At 53.9% G+C, this 23061-nt stretch overlaps 1 protein-coding gene across 1 annotated transcript; it reads right to left on the bottom strand.

Moving 5' to 3' along the window:
• Window positions 1-3146: 3146 nt before the first annotated feature.
• On the bottom strand, window positions 3147-21076 carry LOC144488004 (uncharacterized). Its single transcript, XM_078206022.1, has 4 exons — window positions 20914-21076; window positions 16392-16436; window positions 12680-13113; window positions 3147-7245 (listed from the first exon to the last, which is right to left on the bottom strand). Exons 2-4 carry the CDS (start codon window positions 16396-16398, stop codon window positions 6823-6825), a joined length of 864 nt encoding a protein of 287 aa, XP_078062148.1. The 5' UTR covers window positions 16399-16436; window positions 20914-21076; the 3' UTR covers window positions 3147-6822.
• Window positions 21077-23061: the final 1985 nt, after the last annotated feature.

The following is a 23061-nucleotide window of genomic DNA, read 5'->3' as shown; positions in this document are numbered from 1 at the left end:
GGCTGGAGAAATTCCTCCTCATCTCTGTTCTAAAGGAGCGTCCCTTTAGCCTGAGGTTGTCCCTCTGGTTCTAGTTTTTCCTACTAGTGGAAACATCCTCTCCACGTCCACTCTATCCAGGCCTCGCAGTATCCTGGAAGTTTCAATAAGATCCCCCCCTCATCCTTCTGAACTCCCAATGAGTACAAACCCAGAGTCCTCAACCCGTTCCTCATACGACAAGCTCTTCATTCCAGGGATCATTCTTGTGAACCTCCTCTGGACCCTTTCCAAGGGCCGGCACATCCTTCCTTAGATACGGGGGACCCAAAACTGCCCACAATACTCCAGGTGTGGCCTCACCAACGCCCTGTACAATTGCAGCAAAACATCCTTATCCCTGTACTCCAATCCTCTCGCTATGAAGGCCCACATACCATCTGCCTTCTTTACTGCCTGCTGTACCTGACACACTGGGTGAACAGAATCCTTACAGTGCAGAAGGAGGCCATTCGGCCCATTGAGTCTGCACCAACCACAATCCCACCCAGGCCCTATCCCCGTCACCCCATGCATTTACCCTAGCTAGTCCCCCTGACACTAAGGGACAAATTAGCATGGCCAATCCACCTAACCCACACATCTTTGGACACTAAGAGGCAATTTAGCATAGCCAATCCACCTAACCTACACATCTTTGGACACTAAGGGACAATTTAGCATGGCGAATCCACCTAACCTACACATCTTTGGACACTAAGGGGCAATTTAGCACGGCCAATCCACCTAACCCACACATCTTTGGACACTAAGGGGCAATTTAGCATGACCAATCCACCCTAACCTACACATCTTTGGACACTAAGGGGCAATTTAGCATGGCCAATCCACCCTAACCCGCACATCTTTGGACACTAAGGGGCAATTTAGCATGACCAATCCACCCTAACCTACACATCTTTGGACACTAAGGGGCAATTTAGCATGGCCAATCCACCCTAACCCGCACATCTTTGGACACTAAGGGACAATTTAGCATGGCCAATCCCCCTAACCCGCATATCTTTGGACACTAAGGGGCAATTTAGCATGGCCAATCCACCCTAACCTACACATCTTTGGACACTAAGGGACAATTTAGCATGGCCAATCCCCCTAACCCGCACATCTTTGGACACTAAGGGGCAATTTAGCATGGCCAATCCACCCTAACCTACACATCTTTGGACACTAAGGGGCAATTTAGCATGGCCAATCCACCCTAACCTACACATCTTTGGACACTAAGGGGCAATTTAGCATGGCCAATCCACCCTAACCTACACATCTTTGGACACTAAGGGGCAATTTAGCATGGTCAATCCACCCTAACCTACACATCTTTGGACACTAAGGGGCAATTTAGCATGGCCAATCCACCCTAACCTACACATCTTTGGACACTAAGGGGCAATTTAGCATGGCCAATCCACCCTAACCTACACATCTTTGGACACTAAGGGGCAATTTAGCATGGCCAATCCACCCTAACCTACACATCTTTGGACACTAAGGGGCAATTTAGCATGGCCAATCCACCCTAACCTACACATCTTTGGACACTAAGGGGACAATTTAGCATGGCCAATCCACCCTAACCTACACATCTTTGGACACTAAGGGACAATTTAGCATGGCCAATCCACCCTAACCTGCACATCTTTGGACACGAAGGGACAATTTAGCATGGTCAATCCACCCTAACCTACACATCTTTGGACACTAAGGGGCAATTTAGCATGGCCAATCCACCCTAACCTACACATCTTTGGACACTAAGGGGCAATTTAGCATGGCCAATCCACCCTAACCTACACATCTTTGGACACTAAGGGGCAATTTAGCATGGCCAATCCACCCTAACCTACACATCTTTGGACACTAAGGGGCAATTTAGCATGGCCAATCCACCCTAACCTACACATCTTTGGACACTAAGGGGCAATTTAGCATGGCCAATCCACCCTAACCTACACATCTTTGGACACTAAGGGGCAATTTAGCATGGCCAATCCACCCTAACCTACACATCTTTGGACACTAAGGGGCAATTTAGCATGGCCAATCCACCCTAACCTACACATCTTTGGACACTAAGGGGACAATTTAGCATGGCCAATCCACCCTAACCTACACATCTTTGGACACTAAGGGACAATTTAGCCAATGCACCCTAACCCGCACGTCTTTCGGACTGTGGGAGGAAACCGGAGCACCCGGAGGAAACCCACGCAGACACGGGGAGAGCGTGCAGACACCGCAAAGACAGTGACCCCGATGGCCGGAATCGAAGGTGGGTCCCTGGCGCCGTGAGGCAACAGCGCTGACCCACACTGTGCCACCCTCACCTCAGTCTGAGCAATGTCCAAAGGTGAATGGTTGTGGGAACTGAATTTATGGTCAGAGTGTATGACCTCCTCCTCCCCGCCACCCCCCCCCCAACCAACCACCACCTCTTCACCTGGACCCTCTGCTCCTGCAACCCCGTTCCCTCGTTTCCCCCCCCCCCCCCACCCCCACACACCGTTCTCTACACCGGAGCCCACCTAACAACCGGAATGTTCCATGGAACTCATCACCGGGGCAATGTCAGAGGAGTTCCAACCGTGAGGGGGGGTGGGGTCCATCTTACTGGCGAGACAGGATGTTAGACCTCCTGCCCCGACCACGCACCCCCCTCCTCACCCTCGGGTAGATTTTAAAGACCTCCTGGCCACTATGGTGGCGAAGTGGGGGGGGGATGGTAGGGGGAGCAGGGAGAGTTCTCCCCAGTGTTGGTTAACCAGTAGTTTCCCATCAGTTGAAGAACAGAACAGAAGGCGAACGGGATCTTGCTGTGGACAAATAGGTTGCCCCCTCTCCCATCTTTCGTTCGCTAGGGGGCTGGCGGAGGTTACAGAGATAGGGAGGGGGTGTAGGGGGCTGAAGGAGGTTACAGAGATAGGGGTGTAGGGGGGCTGGAGGAGGTTACAGAGATAGGGAGGGGGTGAAGGGGGACTGGAGGAGGTTACAGAGATAGGGAGGGGGTGTAGGGGGGCTGGAGGAGGTTACAGAGATAGGGAGGGGGTGTAGGGGGGCTGGAGGAGGTTACAGAGATAGGGAGGGGGTGTAGGGGCCTGGAGGAGGTTACAGAGATAGGGAGGGGGTGTAGGGGGCTGGAGGAGGTTACAGAGATAGGGAGGGGATGTTGGGGGGCTGGAGGAGGTTACAGAGATAGGGTGGGGGTGTAGGGGGACTGGAGGAGGTTACAGAGATAGGGAGGGGGTGTAGGGGGCTGGAGGGGGTTACAGAGATGGGGAGGGGGGTGTAGGGGGCTGGAGGGGGTTACAGAGATAGGGAGGGGGTGTAGGGGGACTGGAGGAGGTTACAGAGAGAGGGAGGGGGTGTAGGGTGGATGGAGGAGGTTACAGAGATGGGGAGGGGGTGTAGGAGGGCTGGAGGAGGTTACACAGATAGGGAGGGGGGTGTAGGGGGGGTGGAGGAGGTTACAGAGATAGGGAGGGGGTGTAGGGGGGGTGGAGGAGGTTACAGAGATAGGGAGGGGGTGGAGGGGGTTACAGAGATAGGGAGGGGGTGGAGGGGGTTACAGAGATGGGGAGGGGGGGTGAGGTGCAGGGGGGGACAGTACAGCCTTTCCGATCTCAACATCGAATTCAACAGCGTCAGATGATTGGCTGGACCCCACCTCGTTTATTTAAATTTTAGCTGTTCCCGAACTTTTATTTCTTTATTGTCTTTCTGTCGTTTTCCTCGCTGCCCCCTTCCCCCTTTTTCCACAGTTCTCCCTCTCTCCCACCCATCTCTCCCCCCCGCCCAACATCTTCATCTGACGCAGCTCACCCTCTGAGTTCGGTCCTTCTGCCGGTTGGGCCGTTCCTGGCCCGACCTTGGGCTGCCATTAGCAGCCTTCCCTCTTGCTTTTAGAACATGGAACAATCCAGCACAGAACAGGCCCTTCGGCCCCACGATGTTGTGCCGAGCTTTGTCCGAAACCAAGATCAGGCTATCCCACTCCCTATCATCCTGGTGTGCTCCATGTGCCTATCCAATAACCGCTTAAATGTTCCTAAAGTGTCTGACTCCACTATCACTGCAGGCAGTCCATTCCACACCCCAACCACTCTCTGCCTAAAGAACCTACCTCTGATATCCGTCCTGTATCTCCCACCACGAACCCTATAGTTATGCCCCCTTGTAATAGCTCCATCCCACCCGAGGATGTGACTCATCTTCCATTCCCTCACCCCCTGCAGTATAACGATCTCCCACTCTCTGCGCCTTTTAGCCTTGACAGGGGGTCACCTGGACTGGAAAAGCCCAACCCTGTTTTCCCTCTCCTCACGGACGCTCCCCGTTGAGATTTTCCAGTATCTTCTCTTTTGGGTTCCGATTCCAGCCTCCTTATTCTCAAAGAACAAAGAACATTCCAGCACAGGAACAGGCCCTTCGGCCCCTCCTGCACCGTCCATGCTGCCCCCCCCCCGTCTGAACTAAAACCCCCCCTACCCTTCTGGGGACCGTATCCCTCCATTCCCATCCTATTCATGTATTTGTCAAGACGCCCCCTTAAACCTCACGACCGTATCCGCTTCCACTCCCTCCCCCGGCAGCGAGTTCCAGGCACCCACCACCCTCTGTGTAAATAATCTGCCTCGTACATCTCCTTTAAACCTTGCCCCTTAAACCTGTGCCCCCCCTAGTAATTGACTCTTCCACCCTGGGGGGAAAAAGCTTCTGACTATCCACTCTGTCCATGCCCCTCATAATCTTGTAGACTTCTATCAGGTCTCCCCTCAACCTCCGTCGTTCCAGTGAGAACAAACCGAGTTTCTCCAACCTCTCCTCATAGCTAATGCCCTCCAGACCAGGACAACATCCTGGTAAATCTTTTCTGTAACCCTCTCCAAAGCCTCCACATCCTTCTGGTAGTGTGGCGACCAGAATTGAGCACTGTGTTCCAAGTGCGGCCTAACTAAGGTTCTATAAAGCTGCAACATGACTTGCCCAATTTTTAAACTCAATGCCCCGGCCGATGAAGGCAAGCATGCCGTATGCCTTCTTGACTACCTTCTCCACCTGCGTTGCCACTTTCAGTGACCTGTGTACCTGGACACCCAGATCCCTCTGCCTATCAATACTCTTCAGGGTTCTGCCATTTACTGTATTTACTCTCATCCATGATTTTGACTCAATCGGGGTAAAGGGGGAGGATGGGGGTGGGGAGGGGTTGTTGGGGGGCTTGTGGAAGAGGCATCCCCTGAGGCGCACGAGGACGGATCGAGTACTGACTGGCGAACGCATCCCACAGGGGACCCCAGAGGAGGGCGGCGAGAGTTGGGGAGGTAGAGTCATAGAGGGTTACAGCACGGAAACAGGCCCTTCGGCCCAGAGTGTCCATGCCACCCCCTTTATTTTAAACCCCGAAACTAATCCCAGTTGCCCGCATTTGGCCCATATCCCTCTATACCCATCGTACCCATGTAACTAAACGCTTTTTAAAAGACAAAATTGTACCCGCCTCTACTACTGCCTCTGGCAGCTTGTTCCAGACACTCACCACCCTCTGTGTTAAAAAATTGCCCCTCTGGACACTTTTGTATCTCTCCCCTCTCACCTTAAACCTGTGCCCTCTAGTTTTAGATTCCCCTACCTTTGGGGAAAAGATGTTGACTATCTAGCTGATCTGTGCCCCTCATTATTTTATAGACCTCTATAAGATCACCCCTCAGCCTCCTACGCTCCAGAGAAAAAAGTCCCAGTCTATCCAGCCTCTCCTTATAACTCAATCCATCAAGTCCCGGGAGCATCCTAGTAAATCTTTTCAGCACTCTTTCTAGTTTAATAATATCCTTTCTATAATAGGGTGACCCAGAACTGTACACGGTATTCCAAGTGTGGCCTCACCAATGTCTTGTACAACTTCAACAAGACGTCCCAACTCCTGTATTCAATGTTCTGACCGATGAAACCAAGCGTGTCGAATGCCTTCTTCACCACTCTGTCCACCTGTGACTCCACATTCAAGGAGCTATGAACCTGTACCCCCTCGATCTCTTTGTTCTGTAACTCTCCCCCAACCATTAACTGAGTAAGTCCTGCCCTGGGTTCGATCGACCAAAACGCATCACCTCGCATTTGTCGAAATTAAACTCCACCTGCCATTCGTCAGCCCACTGGCCCAATTGATCAAGATCCCGTTGAAATTGGAGATAACTTTCTTCACTGTCCACCATGCCACCAATCTTGGTGTCATCTGCAAACTTACTAACCATGCCCCCTATATTCTCATCCAAATCATTGATATAAATGACAAATAACAGTGGGCCCAGCACTGATCCCTGAGGCACACCGCTGGTCACAGGCCTCCAGTTTGAGAAACAACTCTCTACAACCACCCGAGGTAGGGCGAGATTCAACAGTGACTTTGAAGGTTAGTCTTGACAAATGCATGAATAGGATGGGGAATAGACGGTCCCCGGAAGGGTAGGAGGGGGGGGGGGGGATTTTGGTTCAGACAGGGAGGGGCAGCATGGTCGGTGCGGGCTTGGAGGGCCGAAGGACCTGTTCCGATGCTGTATTTTCTTTACTCTTTGTGTTCCCGGTTCTGGGGAACAAGTCGGGAGCCTTCGCTGTCACTTTGAGCTCTGGGGCAAGAGCGTAGAGCGTTGTGGGATTCAGGGGAGTGAGTCCTCCCGACAGAAGGTCCTGTCTGCGCCGGAGGATTCGGAAGGTGGGGAGTGGGGGGGGCAGAGGGAGGGGGTGGAGTGCGCGCCCCGAAGGACGCTGGTCCCCGAGGGCACCTCTTCAGCGCGCGCGAACCATCCTCTCGATCAGCCTGGCGCGCGCCGCCCCCACTTCGGCCGTCAGCTCCTCGATCCTGCGTCGCAGCTGGACATTCTCCGCCGTCAAGCGGGCCACCTCGGGCGCGGCGGGCCCCAGCCCCGTCCTGCCGCAGGGGCAGCACCCGGCCGGACGTCTCCTTTTGGTCCCCCGCCGGGACGGGCAGGGGGAGGAGGGAGGCTCGGGGAGACACGGCGACTTCCCGCCGCGGGGCTGGAGCCCCGGACTGCCACCGCCGTCTCCCTCGGCTCCCCGCTTGGCCGATGAGGTAGCGGAGAAGAGGTCCTCTTGCCGGCCGCCATCAATGGTGCTCAGGCGGTCGCTGGGGCCGTCCTCGGCCTCCAGGGGAGGGGCGAGGGGCGTGTGGTCCGGACTTCCGAATTCCACCTGCAAGGCGAGGAGGAACGCAACAGAATTCACCATGGTCCTCGTAGCAACCTCCCCCGACAGCCCCTCCCCATCTCCGCACCCTCCTCCAGCCCCCCTACACCCCCTCCCTATCTCCGCACCCTCCTCCAGTCCCCCTACACACCCTCCCCATCTCCGCACCCTCCTCCCGCCCCCCCGACACCCCCTCCCCATCTCCGCACCCTCCTCCAGTCCCCCTACACCCCCTCCCTATCTCTGTAACCTCCTCCAGTCCCCCTACACCCCCTCCCCATCTCCGCACCCTCCTCCAGCCCCCCTACACCCCCTCCCCATCTCCGCACCCTCCTCCAGTCCCCCTACACCCCCTCCCTATCTCTGTAACCTCCTCCAGTCCCCCTACACCCCCTCCCCATCTCCGCACCCTCCTCCAGCCCCCCTACACCCCCTCCCCATCTCCGCACCCTCCTCCAGCCCCCCTACACCCCCTCCCCATCTCCGCACCCTCCTCCAGCCCCCCCGACACCCCCTCCCTATCTCCGCACCCTCCTCCAGCCCCCCTACACCCCCTCCCCATCTCCGCACCCTCCTCCAGCCCCCCCGACACCCCCTCCCGATCTCCGCACCCTCCTCCAGCCCCCACGACACCCCCTCCCTATCTCCGCACCCTCCTCCAGCCCCCTACACCCCCTCCCCATCTCCGCACCCTCCTCCAGCCCCCTACACCCCCTCCCCATCTCCGCACCCTCCTCCAGTCCCCCTACACCCCCTCCCTATCTCTGTAACCTCCTCCAGCCCCCTACACCCACTCCCTATCTCTGTAACCTCCTCCAGCCCCCCCGACACCCCCTCCCTATCTCCGTAACCTCCTCCAGCCCCCTACACCCCCGCCCCATCTCTGTAACTCCTCCAGCCCCCTACACCCCCTCCCCATCTCCGCACCCTCCTCCAGCCCCCCGACACCCCCTCCCCATCTCCGCACCCTCCTCCAGCCCCCCGACACCCCCTCCCCATCTCCGCACCCTCCTCCAGCCCCCCTACACCCCCACTCTATCTCCGCACCCTCCTCCAGCCCCCCGACACCCCATCCCCGCACCCTCCTCCAGCCCCCCGACACCCCCTCTCTATCTCCGCACCCTCCTCCAGCCCCCCGACACCCCCTCCCCATCTCCGCACCCTCCTCCAGCCCCCTGACACCCCCTCCCTATCTCTGAAACCTCCTCCAGCCCCCTACACCCCCTCCCCATCTCCGCACCCTCCTCCAGCCCCCCAACACCCCCTCCCCATCTCCGCACCCTCCTCCAGCCCCCCCGACACCCCCTCCCCATCTCCGCACCCTCCTCCAGCCCCCCTACACCCCCTCCCTATCTCTGTAACCTCCTCCAGCCCCCCGACACCCCCTCCCCATCTCCGCACCCTCCTCCAGCCCCCCCGACACCCCCTCCCCATCTCCGCACCCTCCTCCAGCCCCCCTACACCCCCTCCCTATCTCTGTAACCTCCTCCAGCCCCCCGACACCCCCTCCCCATCTCCGCACCCTCCTCCAGCCCCCCGACACCCCCTCCCCATCTCCGCACCCTCCTCCAGCCCCCGACACCCCCTCCCTATCTCCGCACCCACCTCCAGCCCCCCGACACCCCCTCCCCATCTCCGCACCCTCCTCCAGCCCCCCGACACCCCCTCCCCATCTCCGCACCCTCCTCCCGCCCCCGACACCCCCTCCCCATCTGCGCACCCTCCTCCAGCCCCCCTACACCCCCTCCCCATCTCCGCACCCTCCTCCAGCCCCCCTACACCCCCTCCCCATCTCCGCACACTCCTCCAGCCCCCCTACACCCCCTCCCCATCTCCGCACCCTCCTCCAGCCCCCCTACACCCCCTCCCTATCTCCGCACCCTCCTCCAGCCCCCGCTACACCCCCTCCCTATCTCTGTAACCTCCTCCAGCTCCCTACACCCCCTCCCTATCTCCGCACCCTCCTCCAGCCCCCCCGACACCTCCTCCCTATCTCTGTAACCTCCTCCAGCCCCCCTACACCCCCTCCCTATCTCTGTAACCTCCTCCAGCTCCCTACACCCCCTCCCCATCTCCGCACCCTCCTCCAGCCCCCGACACCCCCTCCCTATCTCCGCACCCTCCTCCAGCCCCCCTACACCCCCTCCCTATCTCTGTAACCTCCTCCAGCCCCCCTACATCCCCTCCCTATCTCTGTAACCTTCTCCAGCCCCCTACACCCCCTCACTATCTTTGTAACCTCCTCCAGCCCCCTACACCCCCTCCCTATCTCCGCACCCTCCTCCAGCCCCCCTTCACCCCCTCCCTATCTCTGTAACCTCCTCCAGCCCCCTACACCCCCTCCCTATCTCTGTAACCCGCTCCAGCCCCCCTACACCCCCTCCCTATCTCTGTAACTTCCTCCAGCCCCCCTACACCCCCTCCCTATCTCTGTAACCTCCTCCAGCCCCCTACACCCCCTCCCTATCTCTGCACCCTCCTCCAGCCCCCCTACACCCTCTCCCCATCTCCGCACCCTCCTCCAGCCCCCCCTACACCCCCTCCCTATCTCTGTAACCTCCTCCAGCCCCCTTCACCCCCTCCCTATCTCTGTAACCTCCTCCAGCCCCCGACACCCCCTTCCTATCTCCACACCCTCCTCCAGCCCCCGACACCCTATCCCTATCTCCGCACCCTCCTCCAGCCCCCCGACACCCCCTCCCTATCTCTGTAACCTCCTCCAGCCCCCCTACACCCCCTCCCTATCTCTGTAACCTCCCCCAGCCCCCCTACACCCCCTCCCTATCTCTGTAACCTCCTCCAGCCCCCCACACCCCCTCCCTATCTCTGTAACCTCCTCCAGCCCCCCTACACCCCCTCCCTATCTCTGTAACCTCCTCCACCCCCTCCCTATCTCTGTAACCTCCTCCACCCCCTCCCTATCTCTGTAACCTCCTCCACCCCCTCCCTATCTCTGTAACCTCCTCCAGCTCCTCCTACACCCCCTCCGTATCTGTATAACCTCCTCCAGTTAGGGGTGATCTGTTATAAGGAGAGGCTGGATAGACTGGGACTTTTTTCTCTGAAGCGTAGGAGGCTGAGGGGTGATCTTATAGAGGTCTATAAAATAATGAGGGGCATAGATCAGCTAGATAGTCAATATCTTTTCCCCAAAGGCAGGGGAGTCTAAAACTAGAGGGTGTAGGTTTAAGGTGAGAGGGGAGAGATACAAAAGGGTCCAGAGGGGCAATTTTTTCACACAGAGGGTGGTGAGTGTCTGGAACGAGCTGCCAGAGGCAGTAGTAGAGGCGGGTACAATTTTGTCTTTTAAAAAACATTTAGACAGTTCCATGGGTACGATGGGTATAGAGGGATATGGGGCAAACGCGGGCAATTGGGACTAGCTTAGGGGTTTAAAAATAAGGGGCGGCATGGACAAGTTGGGCCGAAGGGCCTGTTTCCATGATGTAAACCTCTAGTTAGGTTTAAAGTTTATTTATGAGTGACAAGTAGGCTTACATTAACACTGCAATGAAGTTACTGTGAAAATCCCCTGATCGCCACACTCCAGCACCTGTTCGGGTACACTGAGGGAGAATTTAGCATGGCCAATCCACCCTAACCTACACATCTTTGGACACTGAGGGAGAATTTAGCATGGCCAATCCACCCTAACCTACACATCTTTGGACACTAAGGGGCAATTTAGCATGGCCAATCCACCCTAACCTACACATCTTTGGACACTAAGGGACAATTTAGCATGGCCCAATCCCCCTAACCTACACATCTTTGGACACTAAGGGACAATTTAGCATGGCCAATCCCTCTAACCTACAGATCTTTGGACACGAAGGGGCAATTTAGCATGGCCAATCCACCCTAACCTGCACATCTTTGGACACTAAGGGACAATTTAGCATGGCCAATCCACCTAACCTGCACATCTTTGGACACTAAGGGACAATTTAGCATGGCCAATCCACCCTAACCTACACATCTTTGGATACGAAGGGGCAATTTAGCATGGTCAATCCACCCTAACCTACACATCTTTGGACACTAAGGGGCAATTTAGCATGGCCAATCCATCCTAACCTGCACATCTTTGGATACGAAGGGGCAATTCAGCATGGCCAATCCACCTAACCTGCACATCTTTGGACACTAAGGGACAACTTAGCATGGCCAATCCACCCTAACCTGCACATCTTTGGACACTAAGGGACAATTTAGCATGGCCAATCCACCCTAACCTACACATCTTTGGACACTAAGGGACAATTTAGCATGGCCAATCCCTCTAACCTACACATCTTTGGACACTAAGGGACAACTTAGCATGGCCAATCCCCCTAACCTACACATCTTTGGACACTAAGGGACAATTTAGCATGGCCAATCCCTCTAACCTACAGATCTTTGGACACGAAGGGGCAATTTAGCATGGCCAATCCACCCTAACCTGCACATCTTTGGATACGAAGGGGCAATTTAGCATGGTCAATCCACCCTAACCTACACATCTTTGGACACTAAGGGGCAATTTAGCATGGCCAATCCATCCTAACCTGCACATCTTTGGATACGAAGGGGCAATTCAGCATGGCCAATCCACCTAACCTGCACATCTTTGGACACTAAGGGACAACTTAGCATGGCCAATCCACCCTAACCTGCACATCTTTGGACACTAAGGGACAATTTAGCATGGCCAATCCACCCTAACCTACACATCTTTGGACACTAAGGGACAATTTAGCATGGCCAATCCCTCTAACCTACACGTCTTTGGACACTAAGGGACAACTTAGCATGGCCAATCCCCCTAACCTACACATCTTTGGACACTAAGGGGCAATTTAGCATGGCCAATCCACCCTAACCTACACATCTTTGGACACTAAGGGACAATTTAGCATGGCCAATCCACCCTAACCTACACATCTTTGGACACTAAGGGGCAATTTAGCATGGCCAATCCACCTAACCTGCACATCTTTGGACACTAAGGGACAACTTAGCATGGCCAATCCCCCTAACCTACACATCTTTGGACACTAAGGGGCAATTTAGCATGGCCAATCCACCCTAACCTACACATCTTTGGACACTAAGGGACAATTTAGCATGGCCAATCCACCCTAACCTACACATCTTTGGACACTAAGGGACAATTTAGCATGGCCAATCCACCCTAACCTACACATCATTGGATTGTGGGAGGAAACCCACGCAGACACGGGGAGAATGTGCAGACTCCACACAGACAGTGACCCAAGCCGGGAATTGAACCCGGGTCCCTGGCGCTGTGAGGCAGCAGTGCTAACCCACTGTGCTGTCGTGACTCTGTGTCAGCCATGATTGAATGGAAGAGCGGACGCAATGGGCCGAATGGCCTGATTCCGCGCGATCCGGGCGATGTTTAAGGGACGGGAACAGGTGGCCCGGGGACCCTCACCTGAGTAAGATCTGGGGGCCGGTGCCCTGCGTCCTCCGAGGGGTCCCCCGCAGGCGGGGGGTACAGAATACTCTCCAGGTCGTCCAGCAAGAGCTGGCTCAGCCTTTGCGTCTGTCCCGCTGGGTCCCCGGGCACCGGGGGGTATAAGACGCTCTCGATATCCTCCAGCCAGAGTTGGTTCCGCCTCGTCTCCTCCGGCGTGGGTTTACCGGCCGAGGGCGGGTACAGCACATTCTCGATGTCCTCCAGCCACAGCTGCTTCAGCCCAGGGCTCTCCCGCGACGGGGTCAGCGGCAGCGAGGGGTGCAACACGCTCTCCAGGTCCTCCAGCCAAGTCTCCAGCTCTTGACCGGAGAGCAGGGCAGTGGCGGCGGAGGAGGGGAGCGGGGCCTGCGCTGCGGGGTCCGCCATCGTCTCGGTGCGGTCACGGCGGCCTGTACCAGACAGAAGGCACACGCCGTCAGACACCGAGGAAACACAGCAATGTGTCACACACACACACACACACACAGTCAGACACAGGAAATACAGCACTGTGTCACACACACACACACACACACAGTCAGACACAGGGAACAGAACACTGTGCCAAACACACACACACAGTCAGACACAGGAAATACAGCACTGTGTCACACACACACACACACACAGTCAGACATAGGGAACAGAACACTGTGCCAAACACACACACACAGTCAGACACAGGAGAAATACAACAATGTGTCACACACACACAGGAAATACAGCACTGTGTCTCTCACACACAGAACACAGCACTGTAACAAAAATACACACACAGTCAGACACAGGGAAACACAATGTCAAACACACGCACACACAGGGAAACACAATGTCAAACACACACACACACACACACACACACAGGGAAACACAATGTCAAACACACACACACACACAGGGAAACACAATGTCAAACACACACACACACACACACACACAGGGAAACACAATGTCAAACACACACACACACACAGGGAAACACAATGTCAAACACACACACACACACACAGGGAAACACAATGTCAAACACACACACACACACACACAGGGAAACACACCTGAAGAAGGGGCTTAGAGCTCCGAAAGCTTGTGTGGCTTTTGCTACCAAATAAACCTGTTGGACTTTAACCTGGTGTTGTTAAACTTCTTACTCTCTCACACACAGACAGACACAGGGAACACAGCACTGTGTCTCACACACACAGACAGGGAAACACAGCACTGTGTCTCTCACACACAGACAGGGAAACACAGCACTGTGTCTCTCACACACAGACAGGGAAACACAGCACTGTGTCTCTCACACACAGACAGGGAAACACAGCACTGTGTCTCTCACACACAGACAGACACAGGGAACACAGCACTGTGTCTCTCACACACAGACAGACACAGGGAACACAGCACTGTGACAAACATACACGCACCGTCAGACACAGGGAAACACAACGTCAAACACACACAGGGAAACACAGCACTGTGTGGAACACACACACACGGAAACACAGCACTGTGTGGAACACACACACACGGAAACACAGCACTGTGTGGAACACACACACCCACACACACAGTCAGACACAAGGAAACACAACATCAAACACACACACACACACACACAGTCAGACACACACCCACACACAGTCAGACACACACACACACACACACACACAGTCACACACACAGAAACACAGCGCTGTGTGGCACACACACACACAGTCACACACACACACACACACAGTCAGACACACACACACACACACAGTCACACACACGCACACAGTCACACACACGGAAACACAGCCCTGTGTGGCACACACACACACACAGTCAGACACACACACACACACACAGTCACACACACACACACACACAGTCACACACACACACACAGTCACACACACACAGTCACACACACACACAGTCAGACACACGGAAACACAGCCCTGTGTGGCACACACACACACACAGTCAGACACACGGAAACACAGCCCTGTGTGGCACACACACACACACAGTCAGACACACGGAAACACAGCCCTGTGTGGCACACACACACACAGTCACACACACACACAGAGTCAGACACACACACACACACACAGTCAGACACACGGAAACACAGCCCTGTGTGGCACACACACACACAGTCACACACACACAGTCACACACACACACAGTCACACACACACACAGTCACACACACACACAGTCACACACACACAGTCACACACACACAGTCACACACACACAGTCACACACACACACACACACAGTCACACACACACAGTCACACACACACACAGTCACACACACACAGTCACACACACACACAGTCAGACAGAAACAGAGAACACAATGTTAATTACAGCGACTGAAGTGCAGCCCGTTCGCCCGCGCTGCGCTCCGTTACGCTGCCGTGAACCACCTCCCCGTCTGACACAGAGCCCCCGAGGACGGATCACCGGCATCAGAGATCGAGTGGGGGAGTGACCTCTCGGAGGCGCGGGGGGTCCATGGTACGTTAGCCCCCCGAAGTTCGGCCGAGAGCGAACTCCCCGACTCAGAGCAGCAGCCCGAGACAGAGACGTCAGCTGTTGTTTGGTACCTCTGGATTAATCCTAATCTCCCTTTGTTGTGGCTCCGTTTAATTGCTGCGGGTTTTGATGAGGAAATCTCCTCCGGGCTGAACCAAGTTGGATCCACTGTCACTAATTACACACACGGATCAGCTCACCATCGGGCAGTCCCTTTGGGGAGAGGGAGCGTGCGGTATCCGAAACCACCTCCGTGCTCACTGGACACCGCAGGGGGTGTATAATTAACCACCCCCCCCCCCGCCTTTAAACACATTCTGGTTAAACACCACAGAGCAACACAGCCTGGAAGCAGGCCCTTCGGCCCAACTGTTCCATGCCCTTCCAGACTGTCCCAATCCCTACGGTGCAGAAGGAGGCCCAACGAGTCTGCACACCGACAACTATCCGGCCCTATCCCCGTAACCCCACGTATTCCCCCTGCTAATCCACCTCATACTAAGGGGGCAATTTAGCATGGCCAATCCACCCTAACCTACACATCTTTGGGACACTAAGGGACAATTTAGCATGGACAATCCCCCTAACCTGCACATCTTTGGACACTAAGGGGCAATTTAGCATGGCCAATCCCCCTAACCCGCACACCTTTGGACAGTAAGGGGCAATTTTCCTGGAACTCCCTCCTCACACACACGGGGACTGACTGATGTCCAATCACAATCCTGGAACTCCCTCCCTAACAGCGCCGTGGGTGTACCTACACCACACACACACAGGGACTGACTGATGTCCAATCACAATCCTGGAACTCCCTCCCTAACAGTGCCGTGGGTGTACCTACACCACACACACACGACTGCAACGGGTTTGAGAAGTTGTCTCACCCACCCAGTTCTGGAGGGGGCGATTAGGGAACAGGGGAAAACGCTGGGACTGGCCCAGAGGCACCCCCCCCCCCCACATCCCGGGAGAAAGAATGAATTTGACAAGAAAAGGTTAACGTTTCCTCAGACGTCTGGTCAAACCGGGGCGGAGAACGGGGGGGGGTGGGGAGACGTGTTAGGGCTGGGGCGGAAGTAGCAAAGACAATGTGAATGAAAGGGGAGAGTCAGGGAGGGAAAGGTAACACTGGGGAAATGTTGTCCTACCTTTCATCAACTCGTCCACTGCAACGGAGTTCGTCGTTTATTCACCTGCAGAGAGTTAGTTATCAATTAGCCAACCAATAAAGAGAGGGAGAGGCAATGGATATAACTCCCCTCACCAGCGAGAGAGAATTTAACATCATAACACAAAAACTAGAAGCAGGAGTGGGCCATTCGGCCCTTCCAGTCTGCTCCGCCCATTCATTATGAATTCACGGCTGAGCGTCAAATTCAATATCTTGATCCCTCTCCCTGTCCCCCCATATATCTCTCAATCCCTTTATTTGATTTGATTTGAGTTATTACTGTCACATGTATTAACATACAGTGAAAAGTATTGTTTCTTGCGCGCTATACAGACAAAGCATACCGTTCATAGAGAAGGAAAGGAGAGGGTGCAGAATGTAGTGTTACAGTCACAGCTAGGGGTGTAGAGAAAGATCAACTTAATGCGAGGTAGGTCCATTCAAAAGTCTGACAGCAGCAGGGAAGAAGCTGTTCTTGAGTCGGTCGGTACGTGACCTCAGACTTTTGTATCTTTTTCCCCGACGGAAGAAGGTGGAAGAGAGAATGTCCGGGGTGCGTCGGGGCGGGGTCCTTGATTATGCCGGCTGCTTTTCCCCCGAGGCAGCGGGAAGTGTAGACGGAGTCAATGGATGGGAGGCTGGTTTGCGTGATGGGATTGGGCTACATTCACAACCCTTTGTAGTTCCTTGCGGTCTTGGGCAGAGCAGGAGCCCCAGACCGAGCTGTGATACACCCGGGAAGGATGCTTTCTATGGGGCATCTGTAAAGGTTGGTGAGAGTCGTAGCGGACATGCCGAATTTCCTGAGCCTCCTGAGAAAGTAGAGGCGTTGGTGGGGCTTTCTTAACTGTAGTGTCGGCGTGGGGGGGACCAGGACAGGTTGTTGGTGATCTGGACACCTAAAAACCTGAAGCTCTCGACACTTTCTACTTCGTCCCCGTTGATGTAGACAGGAGCATGTTCTCCTCTACGCTTCCTGGAGTCGATGACAATCTCCTTCGTTTTGTTGACATTGAGGGAGAGATTATTGTTGCCGCACCAGTTCACCAGATTCCCGATCTCATCCCTGTACTCTCCTCAACAAAAGAAAATTTAGATGGAGTTTAATTTAGACAAATGCGAGGTGATGCATTTCGGTCGATCGAACCAGGGCAGGACTTACTCAGTTAATGGTAGGGCATTGGGGAGAGTTACAGGACAAAGAGATCTCGGGGTACAGGTTCATAGCTCCTTGAAAGTGGAGTCACAGGTGGACAGAGTGGTGAAGAAGGCATTCGGCACGCTTGGTTTCATCGGTCAGAACATTGAATACAGGAGTTGGGACGTCTTGTTGAAGTTACAAAGAACATAGAAAAAATACAGCACAAACAGGCCCTTCGGCCCACAATTTGCACCGGTCATGTCCCTACCTACCTAGGCCTATATATAGGCTTACCTATAACCCTCAATCCTATTAAGTCCCATGTACTCATCCAGAAGTCTCTTAAAAGACCCGATCGAGTTTGCCTCCACCACCACTGACGGCAGCCGATTCCACTCGCCCACCACCCTCTGAGTGAAAAACTTACCCCTGACATCTCCTCTGTACCTACTCCCCAGCACCTTAAACCTGTGTCCTCTCGTAGCAGCCATTTCAGCCCTCGGAAAAAGCCTCCGCGAATCCACCCGATCTATACCTCTCAACATCTTGTACACCTCTATCAGGTCACCTCTCATCCTTCGTCTCTCCAAGGAGAAAAGACCGATCTCCCTCAACCTATCCTCATAAGGCATGCCAAACAATCCAGGCAACATCCTTGTAAATCTCCTCTGCACCCTTTCAATCTTTTCCACATCCTTCCTGTGATGAGGCGACCAGAACTGAGCACAGTACTCCAAGTGGGGTCTGACGAGGGTCTTATATAGCTGCATCATTATCCCCGGACTCCTAAACTCAATCCCTCGATTGATAAAGGCCAGCACACCATACGCCTTCTTAACCACCTCCTCCACCTGCGGGGCCGATTTTAGAGTCCTGTGGACCCGGACCCCAAGGTCCTTCTGATCCTCTACACTGCTAAGAGTCTTACCCTTGATATTATACTCCTTCATCCCATTTGACCTGCCAAAATGGACCACTACACATTTATCCGGGTTGAAGTCCATCTGCCACTTCTCTGCCCAGTCTTGCATCCTATCTATGTCACGCTGCAGCTTCTGACATCCCTCCAAACTATCCACAACACCACCAACCTTCGTGTCGTCGGCAAACTTACCAACCCATCCCTCCACTTCCTCATCCAGGTCATTTATGAAAATGACAAACAGCAAAGGTCCCAGAACAGATCCCTGGGGCACTCCACTGGTGACCAACCTCCATTCAGAAAAAGACCCATCTACAACCACTCTCTGCCTTCTTCAGGCAAGCCAGTTCTGAATCCACAAGGCAACAGCCCCTTGGATCCCATGCCCTCTCACTTTCTCGAGAAGTCTTGCATGGGGGACCTTATCGAACGCCTTGCTGAAGTCCATGTAAACCGCATCTACCGCCTTCCCTTCGTCAATGTGTTTAGTCACATTTTCAAAGAACTCCACCAGGCTCGTAAGGCACGATCTGCCTTTGACAAAGCCGTGCTGAGTATTCTTGAGCATACTAAACTTCTCTAAATGTTCATAAATCCTGTCCCTCAGGATCTTCTCCATCAGCTTACCAACCACTGAGGTTAGACTCACCGGTCGGTAATTACCTGGGCTATCCCTATTCCCCTTCTTGAATATAGGAACCACATCCGCAATCCTCCGGAACCTCTCCCGTCTCCATCGACGACGCAAAGATCATCGCCAGAGGCTCTGCAATCTCTTCCCTCGCCTCCCACAGTAACCTGGGGTACATCCCATCCGGTCCCGGTGACTTATCTATCTTGATGCTATTCAAAATTTCCAACACATCCTCTTTCTTAATGTCCACATACTCAATCTTTTCAGTCCGCCTCAATCCTGTAGTACAACCACCCAGGTATTTTTCCACCGTGAATACCGAGGTAAAGTATTCATTAAGCACCTCTGCCATTTCTACTGGTTCCGTACAGACTTTCCTGCCTTCACCTTTTATAGGTCCTATTCCTTCACATCTCATCCTTTTACTCTTCACATACTTATAGAACGCCTTAGGGTTCTCCTTACCTGCCAAGGCCTTCTCGTGACCCCTTCTGGCTCTCCTAATTTCTTTCTCAAGTCCCTTCCTACAAGCCGTATACTCATCTAGATCCCTATCATCGCCGAGCTCTCTGAACCTTTTGTACGCTTTCCTTTTCTTTTTGACTAGGTTCAGCGCAGCTTTCGTGCACCACGGTTCCCGTAACCTACCAAAACCTCCCTGTCTCATCGGAACGTTGTCATGCAGAACTCCAGACAAACATTCCTTGAAAATCTGCCACCTTCCTTCGGTTCTTTTCCTCGAGAATGCCTCCTTCCAATTTACACCTCTAATCTCCTACCTGATGGCTTCATATTTCCCCTTCCTCCAGATAAACACTTTCCTAGCTCGCCTGATCCTATCTCTTTCCAATGCTAGCGTAAAGAAGATAGAGTTATGATCGCTATCCCCAAGATGCTCCCCCACTGAGAGATCCGACACCTGCCCAGGCTCATTAGCCAGTACCCAGATCGAGTACAGCCTCTCCTCTTGTAGGCTTGTCCACATGCTGGGTCAGGAAACCCTCCTGAACACGCCTCACAAACTCCTCCCCATCCAAACCCCCTTACCCTGGGGATATCCCAATCGACGTTTGGGAAATTAAGGTCTCCCATCACGACAACCCTACATCTCTCCAGGATCTGTTTCCCTATCCGCTCCTCAACATCCCTGTTACTATTGGGCGGCCTGTAGAAAACACCCAGCAAAGTTATCGACCCCTTCCCGCTCCGAACTCCCACCCACAGAGACTCCGTAGACAATCCCTCCACCCACCTTCTCTACAGCTGTGACACTATCCCTGATCAGCAGTGCCACTCCCCCCCCCCCCACCTCTTTTGCCTCCCTCCCTGTCCTTTCTGAAACCCGGCACCCCTGAAGTATCCAGTCCTGTCCCCAAGTCTCCGTAATGGCCGCCACATCGCACTTCCAAGCATCGATCCACGCTCTGAGCTCGTCCACTTTATTCACTGCACTCCTGGCGTTAAAATAGACACATCTTTGGTCTGAGCTCTCCCCTCCTCCATCGCCCGTCTATTCTCCCTCTTACCCCGCCGACAATCCTTCTCTAATTGCGGGCTAACCTCCTCGCTCTCGGCCCCCTCGTCACGATTCCCTCCCACCCAACCTTTCTCCCACTGAGAGTTGTACAAGACATTGGTAAGGCCTCACTTTTGGAATACTGTGTACGGTTCTGGGTCACCCTATGATAGAAAGGATATCATTAAACTAGAAAGAGCGCAGAAGAGATTTACTTAGAAGGGGGTTAGAGGGAGGGAGAGAGGGGGGGGGGGGGGTTGGTTAAGAGTTGCTTAAACCCTCTTACTTTGGTATGGCCACAGAAGCAGCAGTGGGTCTCCGGATGGGTAGCGGGCAACCTGGATCTCATGTTGTCCCTGTCTTTTGTCGTCTCCTGACTGAATAGCACAGTTCTGGGATTGAGGGAGGGAAGGAAGGAAGGAGGAGGAGAGACGGGAATCTCCCCCCTCCCTCCCTCTGACGGCAAGGGGGGGGGGCGGAGAAAGAGGCCGGCACGGTTTGACTGTCCAATCGGAACCTTTTGTTCCCTCCCCCCACCCAGCCAATTGGGGCAAGGCGGAACGGTGGGTCACCCACCCAGTGGGTGACGTAGCCTCGGGTGAGGGAGCTGGGGAGGGGAGGGCGGGGGGGATGAGTCAGAGAGCTAATTCCGAGCGGTTATTAACTCGGGATGCATGATGCAATGTGATAGCAACTTACAGGAAGGGATAGAGAGAGAGAAGGAGTCAGAGACAGAGAGAGGGAGATAGAGAGAGAAACAGAGAGAGAGAGATGGAGAGACAGAGAGAGACACAGAGAGAGACTGAGAGAGAGAGAGACAGAGAGAGAGACAAAGAGAGAGACAGAGAGAGAGAGACAGAGAGAGAGAGCGAAGGAGAGAGAGAGATAGAGAGAGTGACAGAGAGACAGAGACAGAGAGACAGAGAGACAGAGAGAGAGACAGAGAGAGAGAAAGAGAGAGAGACAGAGACAGAGAGACAGAGAGAGAGAGACAGAGAGAGAGAGACAGAGAGAGAGAGACAGAGAGAGAGACAGAGAGAGAGAGACAGAGAGAAGACAGAGAGAGAGAGATAGAGAGAGAAACAGAGAGAGAGAGAGACGGAGAGACAGAGAGAGAGACTGAGAGAGAGAGAGAGAGAGACAGAGAGAGAGAGACAGCAAGAGAGAGACAGAGAGAGAGAGACAGAGAGAGAGACAGAGAGAGAGACAGAGAGAGAGAGAGAGACAGAGACTGAGAGAGAGAGAGAGAGACTGAGAGAGGGAGACAGAGCGAGAGAGACAGAGAGAGAGACAGAGAGAGAGAGAGAGACTGAGAGAGAGAGACAGAGAGAGACAGAGAGAGAGAGACAGAGAGACAGAGAAAGAGAGCGAAGGAGAGAGAGAGATAGAGAGAGTGACAGAGAGACAGAGAGAGAGAGAGACAGAGAGAGAGAGACAGAGAGAGAGAGACAAAAAGAGAGAGAGACAGAGAGAGAGGGACAGAGAGAGAGACAGAGAGAGAGAGACAAAAAGAGAGACAAAAAGAGAGAGAGAGACAAGGAGAGTGAGAGAGAGAGAGAGAGACAGAGAGAGAGAGACAGAGAGAGAGAGACAAAGAGAGAGAGAGAGGTGGGAAACTATCTTGTGTCAGACTTGTTAAGTGATGAGTCCTCTTTGCAAAGGTTTGGGATATACACACATTCCCTGGAACATTAACCCTCCGCTGCCCGGAACCTCATCCCTATCCATATCCCAGGGGGGTTAGAACCAAAGAACTGGGCTAAACTGGGGCTGTTTTCTCTGGAGCGGCAGAGCCTGAGGGTACACCCGATAGAAGCCGATAAAATTACGAGAGGCGTTGATAGGGTGGACAGTTAGAGGCCTTTCCCCAGAGTTGAAATGTCCATTATTTTATCGGCCTCTATAAGATCACCCCTTAGCCTCCTACGCTCCAGAGAAAAAAGTCCCAGTCTATCCAGCCCCTCCTTATAACTCAAACCATCAAGTCCCGGTAGCATCCTAGTAAATCTTTTCTGCACTCTCTCTAGTTTAATAATATCCTTTCTGTAATAGGGTGACCAGAACTGTACACAGTATTCCAAGTGTGGCCTTACCAATGTCTTGTACATCTTCAACAGGACGTCCCAACTCCTGTATTCAATGTTCTGACCGATGAAACCAAGCGTGCCGAATGCCTTCTTCACCACTCTGTCCACCTGTGACTCCACTTTCAAGGAGCTATGAACCTGTACCCCTAGATCTCTTGGTTCTGTAACTCTCCCCAACGCCCAACCATTAGCTGAGTAAGTCCTGCCCTGGTTCGATCGACCAAAATGCATCACCTCGCATTTGTCTAAATTAAACTCCATCTAAATTTTCTTTTGTGGAAAAGAGTCCAGGAATGAGATTGAGAATCTGGTGAACTGGTGCGGCAACAATAATCAATGTCAACAAA

The sequence above is a fragment of the Mustelus asterias genome, unplaced genomic scaffold (assembly GCF_964213995.1).
Source record: "Mustelus asterias unplaced genomic scaffold, sMusAst1.hap1.1 HAP1_SCAFFOLD_1191, whole genome shotgun sequence".
In the NCBI taxonomy this organism is placed as follows: Eukaryota; Metazoa; Chordata; class Chondrichthyes; order Carcharhiniformes; family Triakidae; genus Mustelus; species Mustelus asterias.
This window is presented reverse-complemented; position numbering and strand designations above follow the sequence as displayed.